Here is a 24,217-nt window from a genome sequence, read left to right on the forward strand (position 1 = left end):
TCTATAAATGTCATACATGTGTTCAACACATGTATGATGAAGTCTTGGTTTTCTATAAATGTCATACATGTGTGCAACACATGTATGTATATGTGATGAAGTCTTGGTTTTCGTTTTCTATAAATGTGTAAAACACTGCACTGCACAAACCGCTCAAACCGGACTTCCTGTGCTCTAATAAGCGCAGTTTTCCCCAGATAGAGAAATGTCTCGTGACGTACTACTGTATACGGACGTGATTTTCCCTGCACTGATCTGCCCTAATACATTCAGAAGAAAATCCATATGAAAGGAATCGTTAAATGAGAATGGTATTTCCAAAGACACCCGAGCATGTGTTTGAACACGGGTGACATTTCTGTGTGCGACACGTTGCGTCAATAATCCGACGAGCACATCAAAAGTCTCGCCTGCTGAAAGTCAAGCGCCGGTTCCGTTCCCCGCAAAGCAGATTGATGGTGATGGGCCATGGGTGAATTCTGCAAAAAGCTTTTACCCTTCACAAAATGGCACTCATTGATTATTTTATTGCAAATATATACCTGCGGCGTCTGGTCCATTGTGCTGAGAATGTGAGCTCCCTGTTGGCCATGTGCATCTCATCAAATAGCAGAGACCGTGATCACAACAAGGGGGGGAATTAGCACGTTAAGGCCCGGAACGCATGTGTGTGTCACCTTATAGCGTTTAACCACATTAACCATTATTTTATACTTTAGCTGTTGAAAAATAGCAGATCTACAAGCTCATAGCATGGCACCGAGTGCCGCGCTACGAGCTTGTAGATCTGCTTTTTTATCTTGAAAATGTGTCGCAAATCTTCGAATATATATTCTTTCACGGCAAATGTTATTAACTCATATCTTCACTTCTGGGGGAGGTCCCTGGAACAACATATTTTCAGATGGGGGTTGGCGGCCAATTACATATGATTTTTGGGGTCCTTGACATGAAATAGTTTGAGAACCACTGATATAGAAACATAGGTTATGTGTAGACTCTGCATGGTCTCAGGTCTTAATTGGTTAGAGATAAGGAGCCTGCTCTGGGCTAAAGAAAACTCCCAAACGGCAAGGCTCACCGAGAGTCTAACTATTGATTATCCGAGTCTCTGCTATAAGCAAATTATAGGAACAATTTACTTTACAATTACTTCCGTCCACTGTATTAACCTATGTTAACCTTACGGCCTAGCGGGAAAAATAACATGGTCACCATTTGAAGCCAATTGGTCCTGAATACATAACGTGCTCTACTGATAAATGCATTTGAATTCAAAACGCACAAATGTAATTTGTTCATTTCATTTGCAACTGTAATGTGCTTGCACCTTATTGCGACATATAGGTCACATTTACGATGAAAACCTGCATCTCCCGTCAGTTGGTCGGGCTCCATATGTGGTCACGCCTCGTGACATCACGCCTCCATATATGGCCACGCCTCGTGACGTCACGCCTCCATATATGGTCACGCCTCGTGGCGTCATGCCTCCATATATGGTCACGCCTTGTGACATCACACCTCGTGACACGTCACGACATCATATATGGCCATCTCCATATATGAAGATCATGACACTGACCTCATCCAACCCTGTATAACCATACATGGAGAAGACCGGATCATCACCTACTGTAGATCTGCATAATATATGGAGCCGGGCCAGCAACTCTACATCTGACCTAAAAAACCTCAAACCCTTATGATCACCATATATGGAGCTGGCCTGTTCTGACATTCCATATGTTGATCCTTTCCCACCTGTCCTTCCTGTTCTGACATTCTTTGTAGATTTGGATTATTATTACAAAACATTAACCACTTCAGCCCTATAAACATTTCTGCCATTTATTTTCATATATTTTCAAATGATTTTTTATATACAGTATTTGAAAACTTGAAAGGAGACATTCTGCACAATGAGTACTTTTACTTTTGGTCTTTAAATACATGTTGATGCCAATACTTTTGTACTTTAACTCAAGTACATTTTGAATACCTTACTTTTACTTGTAACGCAGTATTTGTTTTCCATTGCAGTATTGATACTTTAACTTAAAGGACAACTTTAGTTGTTTTCAACCAAGTTCCATGTTTTATGTTGTTATTAGAGAAAGTATAAGATGAGTATTAATTGTTTTTCATTTGCTGCTTTCTTTCGTTTTAGGGATTTTAACTATTTTTGCAGGGGGTGGGGGCATTCGAATTTCGAACATGGGGCTAAATATGTATTTTCTTTTACACAATTTTATAGCGATTTATTATTATTATTATTATTATTATTTACTATAGTCCTACTAAACCCCAGGAAATGACATCTAGCCACAAAAGATCACAGGATCTACTGAATGTGAAGGGGGATGCCATATTGTGTTGTATGTGTTGAAAAAAACTAAAGTTGTCCTTTCAAATGCGAATACCTTTTCCACCACTAATTTTTTCCATTTAATTTAGGCATTTAGCAGACGCTCTTAAATCCAGAGCCACTAACAGTAAGCAAGAACAAACAAAGCATCATAATACATCAAACGAACATACCAGATTGTTGCATCCGGTTGAGGCGAATGCAGGGCTCAGCAATTATCTCTCTGAATGAGCGCAGCCCCTTGCAGTACCACTTGTCTGCTGTTTTGGTTCCAACCCCAAAAACACTTGTGAACAGCTGTCAGAAGAAAGGAAGCGAGAGTGTACTTGAGAACAGGTGTTGTGCATGAATTGTATATAGCTGTCATTTGGAAAGCAGATACTGTTCCATGTTTTTGCTAGAATTAAATGCTTAGAGATGGTTTGCATCTCCCTACCTTTAGTGTCTGATACTTTTCATCAGAGCATATTTTCACGACTTCAAATGAACAGCCATATTCGAGGACCTCCTGAGGAAGAAAGAAAATAAAGAAAACACCATCAATGTCGGCATCGTTGCATGTTGAACTGGGATGACTTCGGTTATATTCGGATAAACAAATAGCCATGATGTGATGCCGCTGCTCATTTTGAAAAGTACATTCCACTTAAATCAATTGCTCCTCAGACCCTCATTTCCCCATTTCTTTTTCACAGAAGTAATGGCTTTGTTGTTTGTGCCTTGGTAGGATTAATACAGGGTTTTATGGCGTTAATAAAAGGCCCAAGGTGAGGTTTTCCCCAGCCACCACTGTTTGCTCTGAAATGGCTTCGCGCCACATCTAATTGCCTCTCTCTCTCTCTCTCTCTCTCTCTCTCTCTCTCTCTCTCTCTCTCTCTCTCCTCTCTCTCTCCCCCTCTCTCTCTCCCCCTCTCTCTCTCTCTCTCTCTCTCCCTCTCTCTCCCTCCCCGAGGAACACGACTAATTTGTTGGTCACCATTTTGCAAAAGCCGTAAAACCAGGCAGCGTGTCCACGTGCAAAGATAAATACCATAAAACAACAAACAGAACATCAGATTTATCTGGCCGGTGGTGTGAGCCGAGACACAGGAGGTGTTTGGTTTATGGTACGTGTCGTGTGAGTGTGTTTGAGGCACACACACAAATCTTGTGTAGCCTATGTGTGTGCAGGTGCAGTGACAGTGTGCACCCCAACATACATGACACGTACGGCACTCAATATAGCTGTGTGTGTGTGTGTGTGTGTGTGTGTGCGCGCGCGTGCGTGCGTGCGTGCGTGCGTGCGTGCGTGCGTGTATCAACCATATGATGATACGTTGTATTGCAAGCCAATAGAATACTTAACCTTATTAACCTGATAGTTCAATAAGTGCACACTTGTACACAGACACTGACACGTGCATGCATATGCATATGTAGCCTATCCTATTGCAAATTCAAAGAACAAACACAAAGGCCGGAGGGCCATGTTACTGATCTCAAGACAGCTAGGGACCACAGTTACCAAGAAAACCATTGGAAACACACAATATGACCCGAAATCTATACGTCCAGGCCAGGGCAACACAACGATTGGCTCAAGCAGAAGCACATGAAGGTCATGGATTGGACTTAATCCCATACAAGATCTGTGGAGGGAGATGGAGCCCAAGCTTTGAGTTGCCAAATGACAGCCTCCAAATCTGAACGATTTGGAGAGGATCTGTAAAGAATTCTTCCTGAGAATGATGTGGACTGATGACCAACTACAAACGTTACTCTGACTTCTGTGGGATTCTCCACCAAGCACTAAGTAATGGCAGAGACAAAGAGACAACCAGTTGCTCAGCGAAGACATAAGTCAATAATGTCGGGATAAAACATATGATAAAAAAGTGGAGAAGATAAGATACTTTATTAAAGATTTTGGTGATTTCATGTATATATTCTCTATATATATATATAGTCTCTCAATGTTAAAATAAGCCTATACCATAAAAATTACGTGTGTGACAAATCGTAGGACTTTGAGATGTTGGTTTCAAGCTGGCTAATTTGGTCCCCTGTAAAGACTAATGAATGTGTCCACGATGTGACATGTGACGCATGTTCTGGATTCTGGTTGTCTCTCTGAGACCCTCCGGTGTGTGTCAGAGGTTTAGTGTGGCAGAGGAGCTCACCTTGTTCTTCAACCAGGGGCTCTGCATTCCCTCCGAGTAAACATATCTGACACTTATCCTGGGATTTGGCAATGATTTCTGCCCAGAGGAGGATGACTGAATGTTTACCAACTGACCAAATATGACATTTATTCTTTTCAGTGGTCTGTTTGCGTTGTCTTGCGTGTGCGCGCGTGTATGTGTATGTGCGTAGATGTGTCTATGTATACCGGTGAGTGTGATTAGTATCGTGCATGCGTGCGTGCGTGCGTGCGTGCGTGCGTGCGTGCATGCATAAGTGCAAGACTGAGAGTGTGCATGGGAGAACTTTTCCCTTCTGTACTGCAACCTTCACTAGTTGGAGATTCTTCACATTTATTATAGGAACAAGAATAAAGAAGATAGAAAAGTAACTGGGATATATGGATGATGAGGTGCAAACCTTTTGGGCCATGACAGCGAGCGAGGAAGTCGACTCCTGCTCATATGGACTGAGGCTGTGCCAGAACACCCCCGCTGGACTGAGCTGGGTTTTTAGGAGCAGTGGTGATTATGAGAGAGAGAGAGAGAGAGAGAGAGAGAGAGAGAGAGAGAGAGAGAGAGAGAGAGAGGACTATTTTGGGAATTTGGGCAGAGAACGGATGTTGGAGAGGGTTGCTGTCTAGATCACGAGGGGTGAAGGGGTTATATGCATGTAGTAACAATATGGGAGCCCACTGTGTGAAGAGAATGGAAGAAAAGGGTGTGATATATCTCCGCTAGCCATGGGAGGCTTGCTAAACTGTACAGTGCACTACAGCGCACCAACTCGGGTTTATCCATCCATCCGTCTTCAATTGCTTATCCGTATTTGGGTCGCGGGGGCAACAGCTCCACCAGAGAGCTCCAGACTTCTCTCTCCAGAGCAACAATAGTAACTTCCTCCTGGGGGATCTCCTCCCAGTGGGACGTGCCTCAAGGACCTCCCTGGGGAGGAGAGGCATCCTAACCAGATGCCCGAACCACCTAAGCTGGCTCCTTTCCAGGCGAGGGAGCAGCGACTCTAGTCCGAGTCTCTCTCTCGCGTGACTGAACTTCTCACCCTATCTCTAAGGGAGATGCCAGCCACCCGACGAATAAAACTAATTTTGGCTGCTTGTATTTGCGACCTTATTCTTTCGGTCATGACCCACAGTTCATGACCATAGGTGAGAGTAGGAGCGAAGATTGCTCGGTAGACTGAGAGCTTTGCCTTCTGGCTCAGCACTCTTTTCGTCACAACAGTACTTACTGATTAATTATAAACTTCAACAGTAGCTACAATGATGTGTGTATATTGTATATATATGTATATTAAACAAAACATACCGATCGACGTTGAGTGTCAGTTTGAAATAACCTGGTTGGATGCATATCAACTGTAGGGATCAGATGTTCTGCTATAAGTAGCCTACTACTGTAGGTGTCAGATGTTCTGTCTGATGTAGTCTAAAGATTTGGATAACAGGTTGATGGATTCATGAACTAATGGAATTACAGAGGTGACGTTTGTAAGGTAAACGCATAATTATGACAAGACTAAAGTTTCCATGAAAAAATAAATCAAACATAGCGATATATAATAGGTATATAATATATAATAGCGATATACAGCATATTGTGGGTTAATAAATAAGTTAATAAATACGTCTACATTCAATCGCTGATCACTCGCCTGCATGTGCGCGCGGCATGACCCCACAAGTTAAAAAATCCACAGCGCGGACCCTGCATGCGATCCACGCAAGACCAGACATTCATTCAGAGCAGCAGCCACCCTCCGGACTGAACTCAGGTCTAGTTTAACCCATTCTGAACGGGCACCCATTTTGGTGTCGGCATCACGTCATGCTTTAGCTATTTAAAAATAGCAGATCTACAAGCTCATATCGCGCCACCGAGTGGCGCGATACGAGCTTGTAGGTCTGCTATTTTTGAAAAATCGAAGAGCGACTGACATTTTTAGAATCTGATCTCAGGTCAGAATGGGTTCATCAGACCAGTGTGTGTCCGGCGGAAACCTCGTATGAATCTGATCTCAGGTCAGAATGGGTTAAGAAGCAGAGCATCAGCCCCCCTCCGGACTGAACTCAGGTCTAGTTTAAGAAGCAGAGCAGCAGCCACCCTCCGGACTGAACTCAGGTCTAGTTTAAGAAGCAGAGCATCAGCCACCCTCCGGACTGGACGTCACTCAGCTGGGAGTGTCCGCTGCATGGTCTGTTCAGTCTCAGGGGCTTTAAATTACCTCCATGACTTTCTTGGCGTGTTGCCCGAGGCAGGGCAGTCCCCGAACGGCCCCCAGATGACGCACCGCCCGGGGCAGACTCTTCAGGACAGAGGCAGCTCGTCTGAAGGCCAGGCATGCACCCTCGTTCTCGCTGAACTCGTAGCTCTCGGCCAGCACTTCAAAGGCATCCTTGAGGTGGGCAGAGAGACAGAGAGAGAGGTGAGGGGAGAGGAGTGTACAAAGAAAATGCAGTACGAAGAGTAGGGACTGGAGGGCAGGAAAAAAACTGATGAGAGTTGGATTTGCTACAGTACATTTGCACCTTATTATAACGAGCTGAGGGTTATATATCTATAGCGTTAGATTGCTATCCTCATTACTGTACATATTAAGGGAAGGGTAAAACGTACACACCGTGGATCGTGCACGCACCGTAAAATCCTGTGTCCATTTTCACTGTGCAACTAAAGCGCTGCATAGACTGTGTACTGTCACAGTATACTATATTTATTTGGTCTGCTCTTGTATAATCGGAGTGTAGCGGAAAACAAAGTCGAGAGAGAATGAGATAACAAAAGAGAAAGATGGTGGTGGTGGGGGGAGGGATGTGTCAGGTGTGCACTCGCACGTGCAATATGCGATGACCCACAGCGTCAGTCAGACAGGGATGGAGGCGCTTGCATCTCCTGCGCCGCTCCCCCCCCCCTCTCATTCAGTACATGTTGTGGTGGTGGTGGTGGGCCCCTGCACGCGTTGCCTCTCTTCCAGATGACCGCACAGTGACGGTCATCGGGCTTTCGGCATATATAGTGCCGGAGAGATATCTGTCACTTTCCACTGGTTCGCGACAGGCTCCCCAGAGGGGACAACAGTGCAATTTTCCCCTTCAACAAAGCAAGCACTGTGCCACAATTATTTTTTTATAAAGTAAAATAACATAAAAGAATAGGTCTTCTATGCTTCCGATATTCTTTGAGATACTTGATAGCACGTTAGTCATTTAGAGAGCCTTTTATGTAGACATAGCACTCTATAGATTAATAGTTTCATTGTACAGATATTCTAATGTTGGACGGATGCTAGGTTGCTTATGATCCTTGATGACTATTTCCATGTATTTGATGCATTACCATGTGTTGTTCTTGCTTACGGTTACTGCTTACTGCGCTGCAGCGGGGAGGATGAGATGGCCTAGCCCATTAAGACCTGAGGCCAATATAGAAGCTATATTCTGAAATCATTTGCCATTCTGTCCCCATTTAATTTAACCACTTGAATAGTGTCTGTATTCTGGGCAAACATTCGGCAAAAATAGCAGATCTACAAGCTCACAACACGTGAGGTTGTGAGGTGGTAATTAAAAAGCTAGGCATATTCAATAAACTACATTTTGTTATTCTAATTTCATAGTTTTTTATTATCAACCTAACCTAACCATAACCGCACGGAGCAGCGCATGTTCGCCAACCTTAATCCGATCGCCAACCTTAACGCATGTTCGCCAACCTTAATCCGATCGCCAACCTTAACGCATGTTCGCCAACCTTAATCCGGTCGTTTTCTGCATATCGGACGAATGACTCGTCGGAAAAACGGACCCCGTTGATTTGAGTAAATAAAATATTAATAACAATAAATAATATATGAAACAATCTTTAAACAATATCTACTTATTTAAGTAGATTAAGAATTGTATTTATCTTCCAACCATGCAAACCAAGTATACAGTTTATGAACATTCTTTAATTACAGACTTCCAACCATCAACTTCGTGATTCCTTAGCTAAACTTCCATTGTGTTCACTTGTGACAAAATCTTCCAAATTAAATTAGCATTTCAAATTATGCTTGGAAACATTATTGAGATGAAGCACTACAGTAAAACGTTGAGTTCTCAGAGGAAAAGCATCATATATTATGGTGTTTTCGTCTTCCACCGGCGATTCATCGAAACAGCTGTGAAAAGAAAACAGGCCTTGGTGGTCACAAGGCCTGTGAAAAGGCGTTTAGAAAACAGACCTTGGGTGGACACAAGACCAGGGATAGTCTGAACAAAAACTCAAAGCTGCAATGTAGTCAATTTGCTTCTTTTGAGAAGCCCTTCAGGCAAAATACAAAGTTAGTCAATGCAGCCTGCATGTGCAGGTATACTGTAAAGCAGTGGTTGTCAACACTTTTCATATCAAGGCTCCATCATTTATAGGGGATTTGAGCCACGGACCACCATTTGATAACATTTAGCCTCTCAGATGCAAAACTAACACATTATTTAGTTGCCGTTGGATAATATTTTGTCCACAATTCCATGCTGAATTGATGTGGTACCATAGGAGAGATAACAGGCAAACGTTGGATCAAGATAACAATTATTATGAGTGTAAAATTAAACCAAATGTACCCGTATGGGTCCATTTGGTTTAATTTTACCCTCTCAAGAGTTAAAGATCTATAAGGGTCTATTTGATTACCGACTCTCCATCATTTAGCTGGGGACCACCTGGAGCCCCCTCAAGGACCACTGGTTGAAAACCACTGCTGTAAACGTACCGATAGTTCTTGAAGCACATTCATACACGGAGGTATAATGGAATAGTAGCAAAGTGCATCCATCCCCATATTTAGCCAATAGCAAGTAGCAAAATGCTGGAAGACTACTTGTTTTGTTTGTGATGAACCCGATATGCAACAGCAGGCAGTATAGTAAGGTTTGAGAATCCATTAATAAATATATTGCCCGAAGCTGAAAACCATATACAGCTGACCACGGGTGGCAAAAGATCTTAACCTGCGGCAACGCAGTAATGAATGGATTTCAGAGCTGCTCCAAGTCGTACACCACTAGTACTACCCTGCTCTGGTCAGGTCAGCGCACCACCTGCAGTGTTTTGCACACCCACACACTGCATGCTTCAGGTCAGGGAGCTACAGCACGGACCAACGTCGGACCGTAGATATAGTTCAGCATGGCCAGGTGAAGCACTGACCCATTCGACGTAACACATGGTGAGGGGATGACCCCGCGCACCCCAGCACACGTTGCACCGACCTCGGGCAGATGTGTGCAATACAGTACATATAAGTGGACACACACACACACACACACACACACACACACACGTACATGCATAGTACATACACATGCATACAGCCGGGCACCCATCACAGCTTGGGGTAGCTAAGTGGAAGCTGGCCTGTAATTAGAGGTGTGGTCACACCGAGTGAATATCCTCATCAATATTCTGTGTAGACGTGGAAGAAGCGTGCTTCACAGGAAGGTTCCCACTACATATTTAATGCCAATCGCATGCAGTGCTAGAGATTCACTGCAGAAATCCTTAAATTGCGATGGGATCACACACCAGCTGAAATGCCATGGTGTGTACTGTATGTACACACTGTATGTACTGTATGTATGTAACACGTGACACGCGAGAAGAGTTTGGTGAAGTGGGTTAACTCAGTGGTATACAGTAGGCATGAATAATTGTGAATTATGCCGTTTTGTGAATAAGCTTAGAGCAGGGGTAGGCAACCTTAGGCACCAGTGCCAACATTGGCACAAAGGAGGGTGATCACTGGCACACTGGCAAGTGTGTGTGAGAGTATTTTTGGTTTTAAATAAACTTTAAAAAAAAATGCAGTCAAAAAAATGAAGTCCCTCACATTAGTGTGTAAATTACATCCTGCATTCTACATTCATTAAAACTGAACTCTGCCCTGAGTCTAATGATCATTATAACAACGTGAAAGAAAATATTTAAAAAGAAGGAAAAACTTTATATTTGTTGACAATCAAAATAAGTTGGAATTTTTCCTGTGGTGTCATTAAAATTAATTAATGTTGATATGGCACACTGACGATCTAGAAAATAAAAACATGGCACTTCATTTAAAAAAGGTTGCAGACCCCTGGCTTAGAGAGACCCTACGAGTGTGCCGTTTGTGAAACAAGATTCTAAATATCTGAAACCTTTTTACTTTTCCATTTCTTTGTTTTCTTGGACAAATAACACGATGGGAACCATGTACAAAAGCTTTTCACCCACTTTTTACTTAAAACGTAAAACTGATGTGACAATAATGTGATTCAATAATGTGATTCTAAAAGCCTGGGCGAGCAAAACGAAATAAAGGGAGGACGGGGAGAAAACGTACCGTGTGCGGAACGTTCCCTTATTTCTTCATAGAAACAATTCCTTCCATTTGTATCATGCCTCCCCCCACCCGCCAGCACACACTTCTCCACTAGCTAGCTGTGGATATCAAAGGGCAGATGGCATAATATAGACTACAGTGGCTGCAGGCTGAAACCTTGGGGTTCTAAACGTGCATAACGGCGGTTCACAACAACACACCTCCGTTTACTGAAACCCCCCCCATGTCATCACGCTCCCAGCTTCAGCCAACAGCGTTATTATATGCTCCAAAAATGGATGAGTATAGCGCCACCACAGCCTCCCAGGACCACTGCTCTCCCCCCCAGCAGCCAGTCTGTCACCTGTCAGCCCTCACACCGGCAGCACAGCGACCAGCGCTGCAGCAGGGAGGACGGGATGGCCTAGCCCATTAAGACCGTGAGACCAGATTCTACTAAATGTCTAATGAATCCTGACGATTTTCTGAAAAATGTGTATGTTTCTATCATAATAATAATTATTATTATTATTATATGACCGCCGACCCGCATGTGTCCCCCCCCCCCCCCCCCCCAGAAGCAAAGATTTGAGTTAAAAAGAAGAGAAGAAAAAATAATATATATTCAAAGATTTGCGCCACATTTAAGATTTTTCAAAAATAGCAGTGCTACAAGCTTGTAGATCTGCTATTTTCCAATAGCTAAAGTATAAAATAATGGTTAAACGCTAAAGTGACACAGATGCGTTCCAGCCAGGTCTTCCTGGGCTAGATCAAGCTGGAGAGCCGCTCGTCTAATTAATGAGAAATTAAGGCAGGTAGGGGTTTAGTTGTCATGTCCACGGGATGTTGATGTGGCGTGCATGAATTTACCCCCCCCCCCCCAACAGCAGGATCTCACAAGACAATCCGTATCTAGGCTGATCAGTGCGTGGGTTTCCCACTTATCACACTGACTGCCGGCTATTAATTCATCAATCCTTCCGCCACTGCCACTGTCTTTTCCGTCAACCGGAAGTATATGCTGTGTAAAGTGCTGCGCGATGGTATTTTATTTCACCCTGAAAAATACCTTTCTTCTTTAGTTATGGGCAGTGAATAAAGCTTGTATTGACCAAAAACGAGCGTTAGGGTTGAATGATGTTGGTTTGTTCTGTGCACCTGTAACGGCAAAAGCTCCAATACACAGGATTTTGAAAACGCTATAATATAATAAAACAACTTCAAATGTAGAATATGGCAAACAATTTAAAAAAGTAGCCTATATGCAATGGCGTTCGTGTGAAGGATTTTTCTGTGAAAGTTGGTGGAGATTGGGCACATTGGGTGGTGTGCTATAGAAAGAGGGTCAACAAAGAAATGCGGATTAAACAGGTGGAATTAAACCAATCTTAAAACTAGATGTTGCCTGCGAGTGCAGACGATCAGTGGAGACCATTTGAGACCATATCCTGCTGTAAGAAATAGCCAATTTTTTAGTGATTTTTAGTGACTTTTAAGTGATTTTTTGTGATTTGTGATTCTTTTGTGATTTTATGTTCTGATGGTGAGGTAAGAACCTTCGAGGAGGCTAGGTATCGAGCTAAAGAGGCTGCCAAGTGATGTTGGGGACCTCTACATGGAGTTCCAATGACTGTCCAATGACTGTCAAAGAGTCCTTTTCTATGATGTTGGGGACCTCTGGAGTTCCAATGACTGTCCAATGACTGTCAAAGAGTCCTTTTCTATGATTAATCAATAAGCAACCTACGGCTGTAATAAATAGATTTTTTTAGATTTTTATATGATTCTTTTGTGACTTTTTAGTGATTTTTAGTGATTATTTTTTGTGATCTTTTAGTGATTTTTTAGTGATTTTATGTTCTCATGGTGAGGTAAGAACCTTCGAGGAGGCTAGGTAAGTGTCAGGTCTAACTGGGTTTAAGGATGGGTGAATCACAGCCCCCCTCCCCCCTCCATACCGCGGCCATCGATATGTTGGAGAAAAGCACAACAGAGGCCTTGAAGAAGGAAAACAAATCAAGACCTTTAGCCTCTCTCTCCCTCTTTCTGTCTCCCTGGCTCCATCTTTCTTCCCATCCCCTCATTAGAGCTACAGGCAAAAACAGTAGTGTGTGTGTGTGTGTGTGTGTGTGTGTGACTGTGTGTGTGTGTGTGTGTGTGTGTGTGTGTGTGTGTGTGTGTGTGTGTGCGCATTATAGGGTTTTAAGCAACTAGTCGACTAGTAAATCCACTAGTTTCCCTTGTTGGTACTAGTTGACTAGTTGATAAGAAGAAGAAGAAAATCCCTGTTTTCCTCAATATCAGGTAGATTACAGTTATAGTCACCAATGTACACAGTTTTTAAATGTACAAATAAAAACATATTTTTTCACTTAATAGGTAGTTAAACAACTAGTAAACTAGGCAACTAGTCAACTAGTAAAAATCTGAAGAGAAAGCCCTAGTGTGCATTGTGTACTGTACATGTGTGTAGTTCTGTCCACGTTTGTGTAATGTGTTTACAATACATGCCACATGTTACATACTGTATGGTGTGTGTGTAAGCACAGCCAGAGGCAACTATAGTCGACTATTAAATAGAGAATGTCACTGAGTGACATACATCAATATCTGGATCCATGTACGCGGCCACGTACACGGCAGCAGTCTCAGGGTGGAAGTAAACCTCTTCAGACGAAAGAGACCGAGATTACATACAGGACATGCTTAAATCCCTGTGTTTTGTGCGTGTGAGCATGGCCATCAGAGAAAGGGCACATCCATCAGACAGCTGGGTACACGTGTCAATGTTTGTGAGCATGTTCGGCATGCTTAAGGTGAGTTGTGTGACAAGGAGAGATCAAAAGGTGTGCGACTGTGAAAGAGAGCTATAGCCTAGGACACGCGGAACGATACAGAAAATAGCATGAGATTGTGCACGGCGCTTACTTAAACACACAGCACGTGCGTGCGTGTGTGTGTGCGCTCTATGGAGTGAAGAAAGGGGAGAGGCATAGATTGCGTGAGAGAGAATAAAATCGATAGTGCAGCGCCCCAGAATGGAGGGTTTTCTCTCTGCCGAGGCGTGATTGACAGCTCACTGGGGTGCTTTTGGTGAGATGGACGGACACCTCCTCGACACTATGACAGCTCCCCCCCCCAACCCCCAAGCCCAATCCACCCTCTCTCAGATACTGTTGATTTTGTCGAACTAAAACTAAAACTATGACCAAATTATTGACAATTTCGTCAACAAATAACTAGACTAAAATGTCAGGGAGGGACTAGTGGACAACAAACAAAAGAGAAGTCATTTTATGTTTTGTCAGACAAATACACGGAGACCTACTGTAACATATACATGCACCTTTGCAGTACTCATACATACTCTTTTTCACACAAAATATACACCAGTTCACCGCCCTCCCATAAACACACATTTAATGTCCAAATCCCGAGCCCGATCTCACCCGAACACGGTAAAATAGCATGGATTGGAAATACATTTCCATACATTTACGCCTAGAAAACCCCATACATATTACACTTCTACCGCTTCGACTGCGACGAAGGCGTGGCTCTCACTAGTATTGGATGTACGGAATTGCCAATCCATGCTATTTCACCATGTCCGAGTGAGATACGGGTTTGACATCATTTATGATTCTGTGCTATTGGGTTACAACTTGAGTCACAGTCGCATGTTCGATGCGGCAACTCGCGCGCTTTTATAGCGTGCTCAGTTGTGTCTCTCATGGCTCAAGTTCTGTAGAGACTGGGCCTCTCCATCACGACCTATGGGGAGGATTTCAGTGTAATATGTACTGTACGTATTTGGGGGATTTTCTAGGGATGCATGTACGGAATTTCCAATCCGTGCTATTTCACCGTGTTTGGGTTGAGACCGGGTTGAAATCCCATTACCCATAGGGCTTTCGCAGGACATGACAGTATTACATTCTCATAGGAAGTACATCACTACTGTACCGTGCAGTCGGGCAGAGAGAGAGAGAGAGAGAGTGAGAGAGACGGTCCAAGGATAGGTTTACAACTGGCGATCAATAGCTTGTCCCTCATTAGCACTGTTGCAAAACAACAGATCATCTCACCGTGTCTGGTGGTTTGCCCATTTCTCATCTCTAAAGAACGGGTCGGCTTACAGTGAAAAAGGGCAAAGCAGCGACAGACATCATCGCTCCGTTTTCGGATTGTCTGACTTACAGTGTGCATGCTTTGTCTCCGCCAGACGGATGAGGATTTACTTGTGGCTTTGCACAAAGGCCCAGTTGTTGATCCGCTATCATCAGTGAGTCATCTTTCATCTCCTCGCCTTTGTGGGGGTGATAACGAGATAATCAGGTGCGTCAGGGAGACGGCACACATGATGGCTAATTAGTGAGGTGGGTAGTGCAGGGGGAAGTAACAGGGAATATGGAATGGCGCAGACCCCCTCTTTCCCTAGGTGAGACATACACGTGTACTTTGTCTGTGCATGCTGTGCCTGTCCGTTCATTAGTTTGTCTGCGGGTGTGCGGGTGTGCGTGCGTGCGTCCGTGCGTACGTGTGTGCGTGCGTGCGTGCCATTGTGTGTTCACGTGCTGTATATGCAGTGGTGGAAAAATAAGTAAATTGTTTTACATTATGGTCATATCAAACACGCAGTAGATTAATATACAGTTGGTTATATGTTCAAGTACAGTAGGTCTATATAATTATAGGCAGGTGGTCATTATGCTTAGAATATATATTATGGTCACGATGCGACGCATTGTGAGCTTGTAGATCGGTGTGGGTGAAACTGAATGCAATGCACAATCTCTGTAAAGCGCCTTGGATAAATGCGCTAAATGCACCATTTACCATGCATGTTGACGCATGCTTTTATTATTATACACGCCAGTCAGTCAGTCAGTGGAGATGAGATGTGAGAGGATTATGAAACGGTCTACAGATGCCTGGCATTGGCCCCGCAGTGAGCCGTACTTAAAAGCCCTGACAGAAACACCTCAGCGGGACCTCTCACACCCACACAATCACACCGTAGCACCGCCAATCAATTCGCCGTCAACAGGCCATGATTCATGTTGCTCACTCGGTGTGCCACATTTGCTGTAAAAGCATGCAGCAGGTTGAAAGGTATTAAATAAAGCAACAACGTCATTGTAAAATCTATACCGCTTTTTTATTCACACGGGTTGCTTGTTATTAAGCATCATCAGCTCAGCTCTTTTAGTGTATGTTAGCTTCTGGTGTACACAGCAAAATCCATGTTAATATATAACTCTGAGAGTGTAAATAATGAAAACCTTATATTTTTAAAACAAAGCAATACAGAGTTGGTGTTGTAACTTTATCCATGAGAGGGGGAGAGGTGGTGGAGTTAAGGCTCATACATAGTCTGGTTTTACGGTGGTGGGGTGACCACCGAACTACAACATGACGTCACGAGCCGCGGTGAAGAGCAAACCACCGCCACCGCTCCAGCCCTTCTCTCTGTTTTTACTCACCACCGCTCAACGTTATTTCAGCTCCGGTGGTCAGCTCACCACCGGAGCGGTGGTCACCTTACCACCGAAAATCCAGACTATGAATAGGCCTTTAGTTGCTTTAGCAGACATTTTGAGGGTCCAATACTACTTTCCATTGGTTCAATATTTTCGAAACACACAGCCGTAAAGGGTGTTCAATAGCACTGATTTATGCCAAAAAAATGGAGTTAAGAGGTTAATTTCCTCCCAATAGCAACGATATGTTACAGACAGTCATCTGAGTGTGACTGCATTTCCTTCTCTTTCTCTCTTTGGCGTGAACCACACCAGTTAAGCTGCCATTGTGAGAGCCTGTAGCTGCGTATCCCGCATCCATCCCCCTGGCATCAGCCATTCACTGCCCACCAGCCAGATGGCTCTCATCATTGCTCTTGAGTAGCATGTCCATCCCAGCAGTCCAGTGCCTCCGGGGTGCGTCTATGCCAGCCCTCTGCCAGGGTTTGCACTAGGCATCTCTCAGCTGCTATAAGCTAAGCTTTCATAATTTCCTTACTTGCAGATGCTTCTCATTTGCAGGTTAATATCCAAATTAAGAGTAGAATAGAAGAGGTCTGGGGGGGGGGGGGGGGGGGCTTATTCTCTTTTATTATTTTTAATGCACAGCAATCCACAATCAAAACACAACTCAATCTACACTACCATGAACATTTCGGTTGTTTTACATTAGGCAGAAAAGCCAGGGCACAAGCAGAAACATGACGAAGTGGCACTGTTTTCAGAAAACAGAACACTTACTGTGAAGACCTTGTTGTTGTTTTCGGTTGTGGTGAGTCTCTGGCAGGCATACTGAGAAGCTGCAGCCACAGGAGTGGGTGTGGTGCCTTCTAGCAATGTGGGCGAAATGTCCTGCATGTGAGAAATAAAATAGTTTTAGTAAAGTGTCGGTCTGGGTGTTTGTCTGTGTTTCTGTCTGTGTGTGATTGTGATGAGTTACAGTCACCTCACAAACTTCTGGATTCTCGCGAGACATGTGCCAAAGCATTTCCGGGGGTCCCCAGCCAAAACACTTTGAGAACCCATGCTGTATGCTTTGTTTTATAACTAATATATTGAATGGACGTCAATGTGGGTCAAATAGGGCTGAAAACCGTGCCAAAATCTCTGTCTTTAAGACCAGGAGGAGACATCATAACACGATGCCGTATAGCAGGGGTTCCCTAACTTTCTTGGCCCAGGTATCCCTTGGGGGGGGGAGAATGTTTTCCAGGTACCCCCTCATCCTCGCAACACCGATACAACCTTACATTTAGATGCCATTGGAACCATTTGTATTAAAACTTTTCAAGGTCACTCACAACACACTAGACTACCACATTTATTTAAGATGCTATCTTAGAATAGATGAAGACAGAAACATAATTGCCTTTCTTGATGCATCAATTAAATCAAATCAAATCAAATGAAACTTTATTTATATAGCACATTCCTCCATTTAAAACCAAAGTGCTGCACAGGTTAAAACAAACAGAACATGAACAGCGCACATCGGCGCACAGACAGGACATCATAAAACACATACTGCAAGACAATGATGATAATTATGATATAGTACTTTGTCAGTTCACACTGAAAATGTTCTTGCGACCCAGCAGCCAAGTATGCAGAACACATATACACACATTTGACAAAAAACAAGACAATGTACATACATAAAGACATGAAGACAGATTAGATTACCCCGTGGCTAATACAACTCCTTAAGCCTCAAGGCCGACTGGTGGACAAAGGACCTCTTTACTCTGACCTTATTGTATGCTGGTAAATGCAATTAAAAGCCAAGGAGAAAAGGTGGGTTTTCCATAAGGATCTGAACGCCTCAATGGACTGGGCAGATCGGAGAGGGAAAGGTAGGTTGTTCCAGAGCGCGGGGCCGGCTGAAGCAAAGGCACGGTCGCCCCTGGTCCGTTTGGTGGTTTCAAGTACAGTTAGTAGTGACTGATCAGCAGACCTCAGAGCCCTGGCTGGAATGTAAGGCTGCAGAAGCTCGGTGAGGTATATCGGGGGCTAGCCTGTTTAAGGATTTATAGGCAAATAAAAGGACCTTAAAAATAAATTCTAAATTTGACAGGGAGCCAATAAAGTGAGGTCAAAACAGGGCTGATGTGTTATATACGAAATATTGACCCGGTCACAATGCGCCACGAGGCAATGCATTGTGAGCTCAAAGATATGCTATTTGTTAGTTTTTGTTAAAAATTTAATTTCAGGACAAAAGCTCTTAGTAACTTAGTAGTTCAGGAGGAATGGATTGTGTGGCCCTGGTTTTTCCCTAATGGGACTTATCGAGGGTAGCTACTGGGACGTAAGTCGGGACTTGATCACTCCCGGCTGGGTCACCTGAGTGAGGGGTATGATGTTGCGAGACCCGAAACCCCGATGACCTTGGGATACATCACTGAGGATACGTCCCAGGTGCATCCATTTATGTATGTATTTTGTTATAGTAAGAGCTTAGTAAAAACCTAGGTTAAAACTAACCTGTGGCAGGTTAAAACAAACCCTTGGCTCCCGACATGTGTGGCAGGTTAAAACTAACCTGTGGCTGGGTTAAAACAAACCCTTGGCTCCCGACATGTGGCAGGTTAAAACTAACCCGTGGCAGGTTAAAACTAACCCCTGACTAATGACTGTAGGACTGTTAGTATGTTGGACCAAACACATGCGCCCACTGTGCATGTGTTTGGTGTTACTAACCTACCTGTAGAGTGACAGGGGTTCAAAAAGAATTACTTGAAAATGTAGCCAATTGCCTTGGAGTTATACTTTTATGATAGTGTGTCTCCAGGGCACCCAGCCTAATGACACTCATCTCACACTCTGCTGGCGTCCAAATCCATTACACCACCTAACCTGTAGCATTACACATCTACCAGCCAACGTGTCAATTTGCCTGTTATATCTGGTGAAGAAAGGGCTCTCTATTTATACCGAATGTGTCAAAAGTATTAGCAGTGTTAATACTGTACCGTTCTTGCACATACAGTAATTAGACCTTATACAATGGAATGCTGTGGACATGAATAACCGACGCTATAGGGGATGGGGAGGGAGTTTTGTATGATCACACCATACCACATACCACACCATCATCAAGTTTTAATTTCACTCTGAGAGTGTATACAAATGTTACCAAATGGACTTTTATGGTCAGTTTGGTTATGTTTTTGTACACTCAGTTATAAATCAATAAATTAACTAGATAAAGTGCCCCTCGGGGCACAGGTCTCCACCAGGGCAGGTCAGGTTGTGGCCTCCTGGTGGCGCTATAATAGGCCAATGTGAAAAGGGTGCCATTTATTTTTACGCCTTGGATGGCAATTGAATGATTTGAGGCATTTTGTTCCAAAAATTAGTTTTGCAAAAATCCACCCGTTGGTGGTGCTATAACAGGCCAATGTGAAAAGGGTGGAATATATTCCTCCGCCTAGTAGCAAAGTGTGTGAAAGATTTCACATAAATTGCACGCTGCGTTCATGATTTGAGACTTTTTGTTCAAAACGGGCCAATCCTGCAAACTTTGAAAACCAATGTTAGCCAATTAGGATGGAATATGAAATATCGGGCAGATGAGACTTTTTCATTTTTCAAAAGTCGGCCTCCTGGTTGCGCTATAACAGGCAGTTCTGGAAAGTTTGGGGCAGAGATTCATCGTTGGCATCCAGGGAGTGTGTGTGCAAAATTTGGCATTGACTGGGTTAACGGTGCCGGATATTAGCTGTACACAGACGGACGGACACACACACACGGACGGACGGACACACGGACGGACGGACACACACACACACACGGACGGAGTGCAAAACATACTCTCTCCCCATGCCTTTGGCCTGGTGGAGACAATGATGAGGGTTTTACTGTTCATGCTGTGTTGTTGACTGTGACCAATTTTAAAAAGACAGAAAAGGATTAAAAAAGTAAAATAAAAAAGATTAAAGGATAAAAATTGAATGATAGGAGGAACTAGACTAGAGCTTCTCTCACACTGCTGATCTTAATCAGTCACTAAAGGATTAAAGAAGAAATAAGTGTAATTTGTTCCCCGCCAGGAGGAACAAAAGGCAAGAGAAATAATGGAATACGTTTTGAATACATTGCACGTGTGTCCGTCAATCAATAAAGTTTTAAAATGTGTGTGTGTGTGTGTGTGTGTGTGTGTGTGTGGTTCCATGGAGAGAGAGAGAGCGTAAGAGACGTGTGTGCATCAGCATGCAGAGGTGAGCGTGGAGCCCCATCTGGACTCCATTTACAGTCTGCTTTAGAACTGTGGAGGAGGTGAAGCTTCAAGACAGATCACAGCAGTGAAAGCCCCTTTTGGGCTCCTCCCCGTCTGGGTCTTTCTCCACCAGCTTATAACCACTCGTTTTGGGGGTCAATAATCGAAAGAAGGAAAAACAATTGCGGCGGCACCATGCTCTATCCAGTCCAAGCAACTCCCCGCTGTGACAGAAAGATTAAGCGACGCAAAGACCCTGCGCCTGCAGTCACCCCCCTCGCCCATCCGTCATGTCCGTCCTTATCTGCAGAGGGAAACCGTACGGCCTGTTCATGTTAATGCTCGTCACGCATGCAGTTGAAGTCACCCCGCCCGTGCCCAGGTGGGTTAATGCAATCCTCAGGGCCAGCTGCGGTACACTGAGGTTCAAGTACATATGGGAGCATATATCACTATCACCCCCATCTCCATCATCATCATCATCACCACCACCACAAGAATCATAAGGAAGCTCAGAACCTATAGCATCTGTCTAACAGTAGAAAATCTGTACAGTAAAGCTATGAGTATACACTATACTCTATACAGAGTGCTATGTCTACATAAAATCTAATCTAAATGACATAAGTTTAGTCTTTGCATATTAGTCTGCAAGGTAGTCGAGGCTAGAGCAAATGCTACGGGCTACAGTCTCGCAAATCTACTTGCCCCTGAATAAAAAAGATCCCACCTCCTCCCTGCTCCCTCCACTGGCTCCCGGTCGCTGCCCGCACAGAATACAAAACTCTGATGCTGGCATTCAAAGCAACCAAAGGTATGGCTCCCCCATATCTTGCAAGTATGATTGAACCCTACAAACCCTCCCGCACCCTCAGATCAGCCAACGCAGGGAAACCGGAAGTACCCTCACTAAAAACGCCGGGACAACGCTCCACACGTCCCAAACTCTTCTCCCTTCTGGCTCCACTGCAGCATCACTCCCAATCTTCCGCCGTAGCCTGAAAACCCACCTTTTCAGACTCCATCATGGCCCATAGCACTTACCCTAACCCCTTAGATAGCATTTCTGTTGAATTAGATAGCATTTGACACAGACTTATAGCATGTTATGTAGACAGCACTATAATTGTATTGTATATAGTCATAGCACGCCATAGTACATATGTATAGCATAGTAGTAAATATGTATAGTTTATAGGTATAGTGTATGTATAGTTTCATTATATAGATATTCCACTGTTACTTTCTTAGCTTACGCATGTTTCATGATAAATGCTTTTATGTGATGTATTCCCATGCTTTTGTTCTTGCTTAAATGTAAGTCGCTCTGGATTAAGAGCGTCTGCTAAATGCCTAAATTGTAAATTGTAAATTGAACACTCTGCTGGAATGTCATAAAACATAAAAGCTTGGATGGCCCTGAACTTTCTTAACTTCAATGAAAGTAAAACAGAGGTCATGGTGTTCAGACCCAGCGCTGCCTGTGACACCTCCTCTCTGGATTTGGGCCCCCTGCAACCGTTTTTTAAAACCGGTGGTCACAAACCTTGGTGTCAAATTGGACAGTGATTTTAAGTTGGACAAACAGATCAATTCTGTGGTTAAATCCAGTTTTTATCATTTGAGGCTTTTAGCGAAAGTCAAATCTGCTGTAACCTTTAATGATCTCCCCGATCCTTGCCAGCTCCCTCCCTGTGCGTTACAGGATCCAGTTTAAGATTTGTTTGTTTTTAAGTCTGTAAATGGGTTGGCAAACTTGGCACCAGTCTATATATCGGAACCTCATGTTAGAGCTTCTCAAACCTTGCCTACATGTGTTTAAATCACGTCTGAAAACTCACTTGTACTCCTTGGCATTTGAACATATTGATTAAGAGTTGCTGCTTCCACTGCATTGTGTTTGTGTATGTTGCCCTGTTTATGTATTGTTGTTTTTTCTTTGATATTTTAGTATTTCTTTGTGTACAGCACTTTGTTTCAACTTTGTTGTATAAAAATGTGCTTTATAAGTTAAGTGGATTGGATTGGATACAGTCTGAAGAGGTGAGTTTTCAGACCACGGGGGAAGATTTGGAGTTAGTCTGCAGTTCTGATAGCAATTGGAAGTTTATTCCATAGTTTTGGTGCCAGAAGGGATGTGCTGAGTTTGACTATGGTCACCTCTTTTGCAAGGATACATCCTCTGGAGACCAATCTCATCTTCTTCCCTTCCAAACAGCCTATTATAACATCTCATCTCTCCCCACGCTTAGAATAAACAGGCTCCCTGTGTGATGGAATGTAATGGAAATATCACGTTTCAATGGCTTTTATACTTAAACGTCTCTCCCTCAGTTGGCGTAGAATATTTATGATAGTCAAAAGATTGCATTTCCAGCTAGGCCGCTGAGGAAGAGCCATGCACGGGCTAATGGGTCAGGGATAGTAACCCGCTTTTGGATCTCTGCGCGTGGTGCGCAGGCTTCTTAAATAGATTTATATCTTGTAAAAAAAAATCTATTGGGAAGTGCTGTGCGAATAAAATGCCACCGTCTGTTGCCATGCTCGCATCAGAATGGGAATACATCACAAGATAAGCAGATGAAGCGACCTCCAGTTACCTGGGGAGACGGGCCGATAAATGTCAACATCGCGTCATTAGCCTCGCCACGTAATGACCTGAGCTACTAGAGGAGGAATACTGATGCGCTGCCACGCTCTCTCTCTCTCTCTCTCTCTCTCTCTCTCTCTTTCTTTCTCTCTCTCATGATGGAACACCGCCGAGCACAGTAAAACAGAGAGTGTTACATTTAACTCCGCCTGATATATAGTGTACAAATGGTCTTTCTATTTGGTTCCATTTGTAGACTCTCGGAGTTGAAATGAACACCCTGGATTTTACGATGTGCGAGTGGCAGAGGAGAGGAGGGAATGAGAAGAGAGGCTTTTTCTTTCCCCCCTCGTATTTCACATAGCAATGACACAGATACTGAATGTCCTTGTAACCACTGACACTGTCAGTGACGGAGCAGTGGTTGGAAAAATACTCAAATGTTTTGCTTAAGTAAAAGTATCAATATTGCAATATAGAAATACACCGTTACAAGTGAAAGTCTGGTAATCTAAATGTACTTGAGTAAAAGTAAATAAGAGTTTTTGCACAAAGAAACATCTGGACCTCTTTGGTGGGGACGTACAGTAACAACTACAAAGAAAGGTAAGAAAGCCTTCTAGCATGGAATTCTAGAAAGAACTCATTATGTAGAATGTCCCATTTGGAGTTTTCAAATGTATAAAGATGCGACGCATTGTGAGCTTGTAGATCTGCTATTTTCAAATGGCCGAAATGTGTATAGGGCTGAATGCATGTTTTGTAATGATAATGAAAATCTACAAAGTAACTAGTAGTAACTACAGTTGTCAGATAATTGTAGTGGAGTAAAAGTACAATATTTATATCTGAAAGATATAGTGGAGTAGAAGTAAGTAAAAGTACTGAAAATGTAACATACTCAAGTAAAGTACAAATACCTCAGTCAGTAAATGTATACAGAGGATGGACAGAAAGGCTTTCTTGCTGTGTTGCCAGTTTTGCAAGAGAAACAAGTG

At 43.4% G+C, this 24,217-nt stretch overlaps 1 protein-coding gene across 1 annotated transcript in view; it reads right to left on the reverse strand.

Annotated features, from left to right (window-relative positions):
• Positions 1–24,217, reverse strand: part of dntt (deoxynucleotidyltransferase, terminal) — a gene marked incomplete at its 3' end in the record, with an annotated part of 108,375 nt that overhangs the window by 69,928 nt on the left and 14,230 nt on the right. Inside the window, exons 3-6 of the mRNA XM_083774308.1 lie at positions 17,152–17,262; positions 6,770–6,940; positions 2,805–2,876; positions 2,542–2,665 (exon numbers count right to left, since the gene is read on the reverse strand). Coding sequence (XP_083630434.1) covers positions 2,542–2,665; positions 2,805–2,876; positions 6,770–6,940; positions 17,152–17,262 — 478 coding nt within the window. The remainder of the gene's footprint in view (positions 1–2,541; positions 2,666–2,804; positions 2,877–6,769; positions 6,941–17,151; positions 17,263–24,217) is intronic.

Source organism: Protomyctophum parallelum (genome assembly GCF_964188405.1).
Source record: "Protomyctophum parallelum genome assembly, chromosome: 10".
Classification (NCBI taxonomy): domain Eukaryota; kingdom Metazoa; phylum Chordata; class Actinopteri; order Myctophiformes; family Myctophidae; genus Protomyctophum; species Protomyctophum parallelum.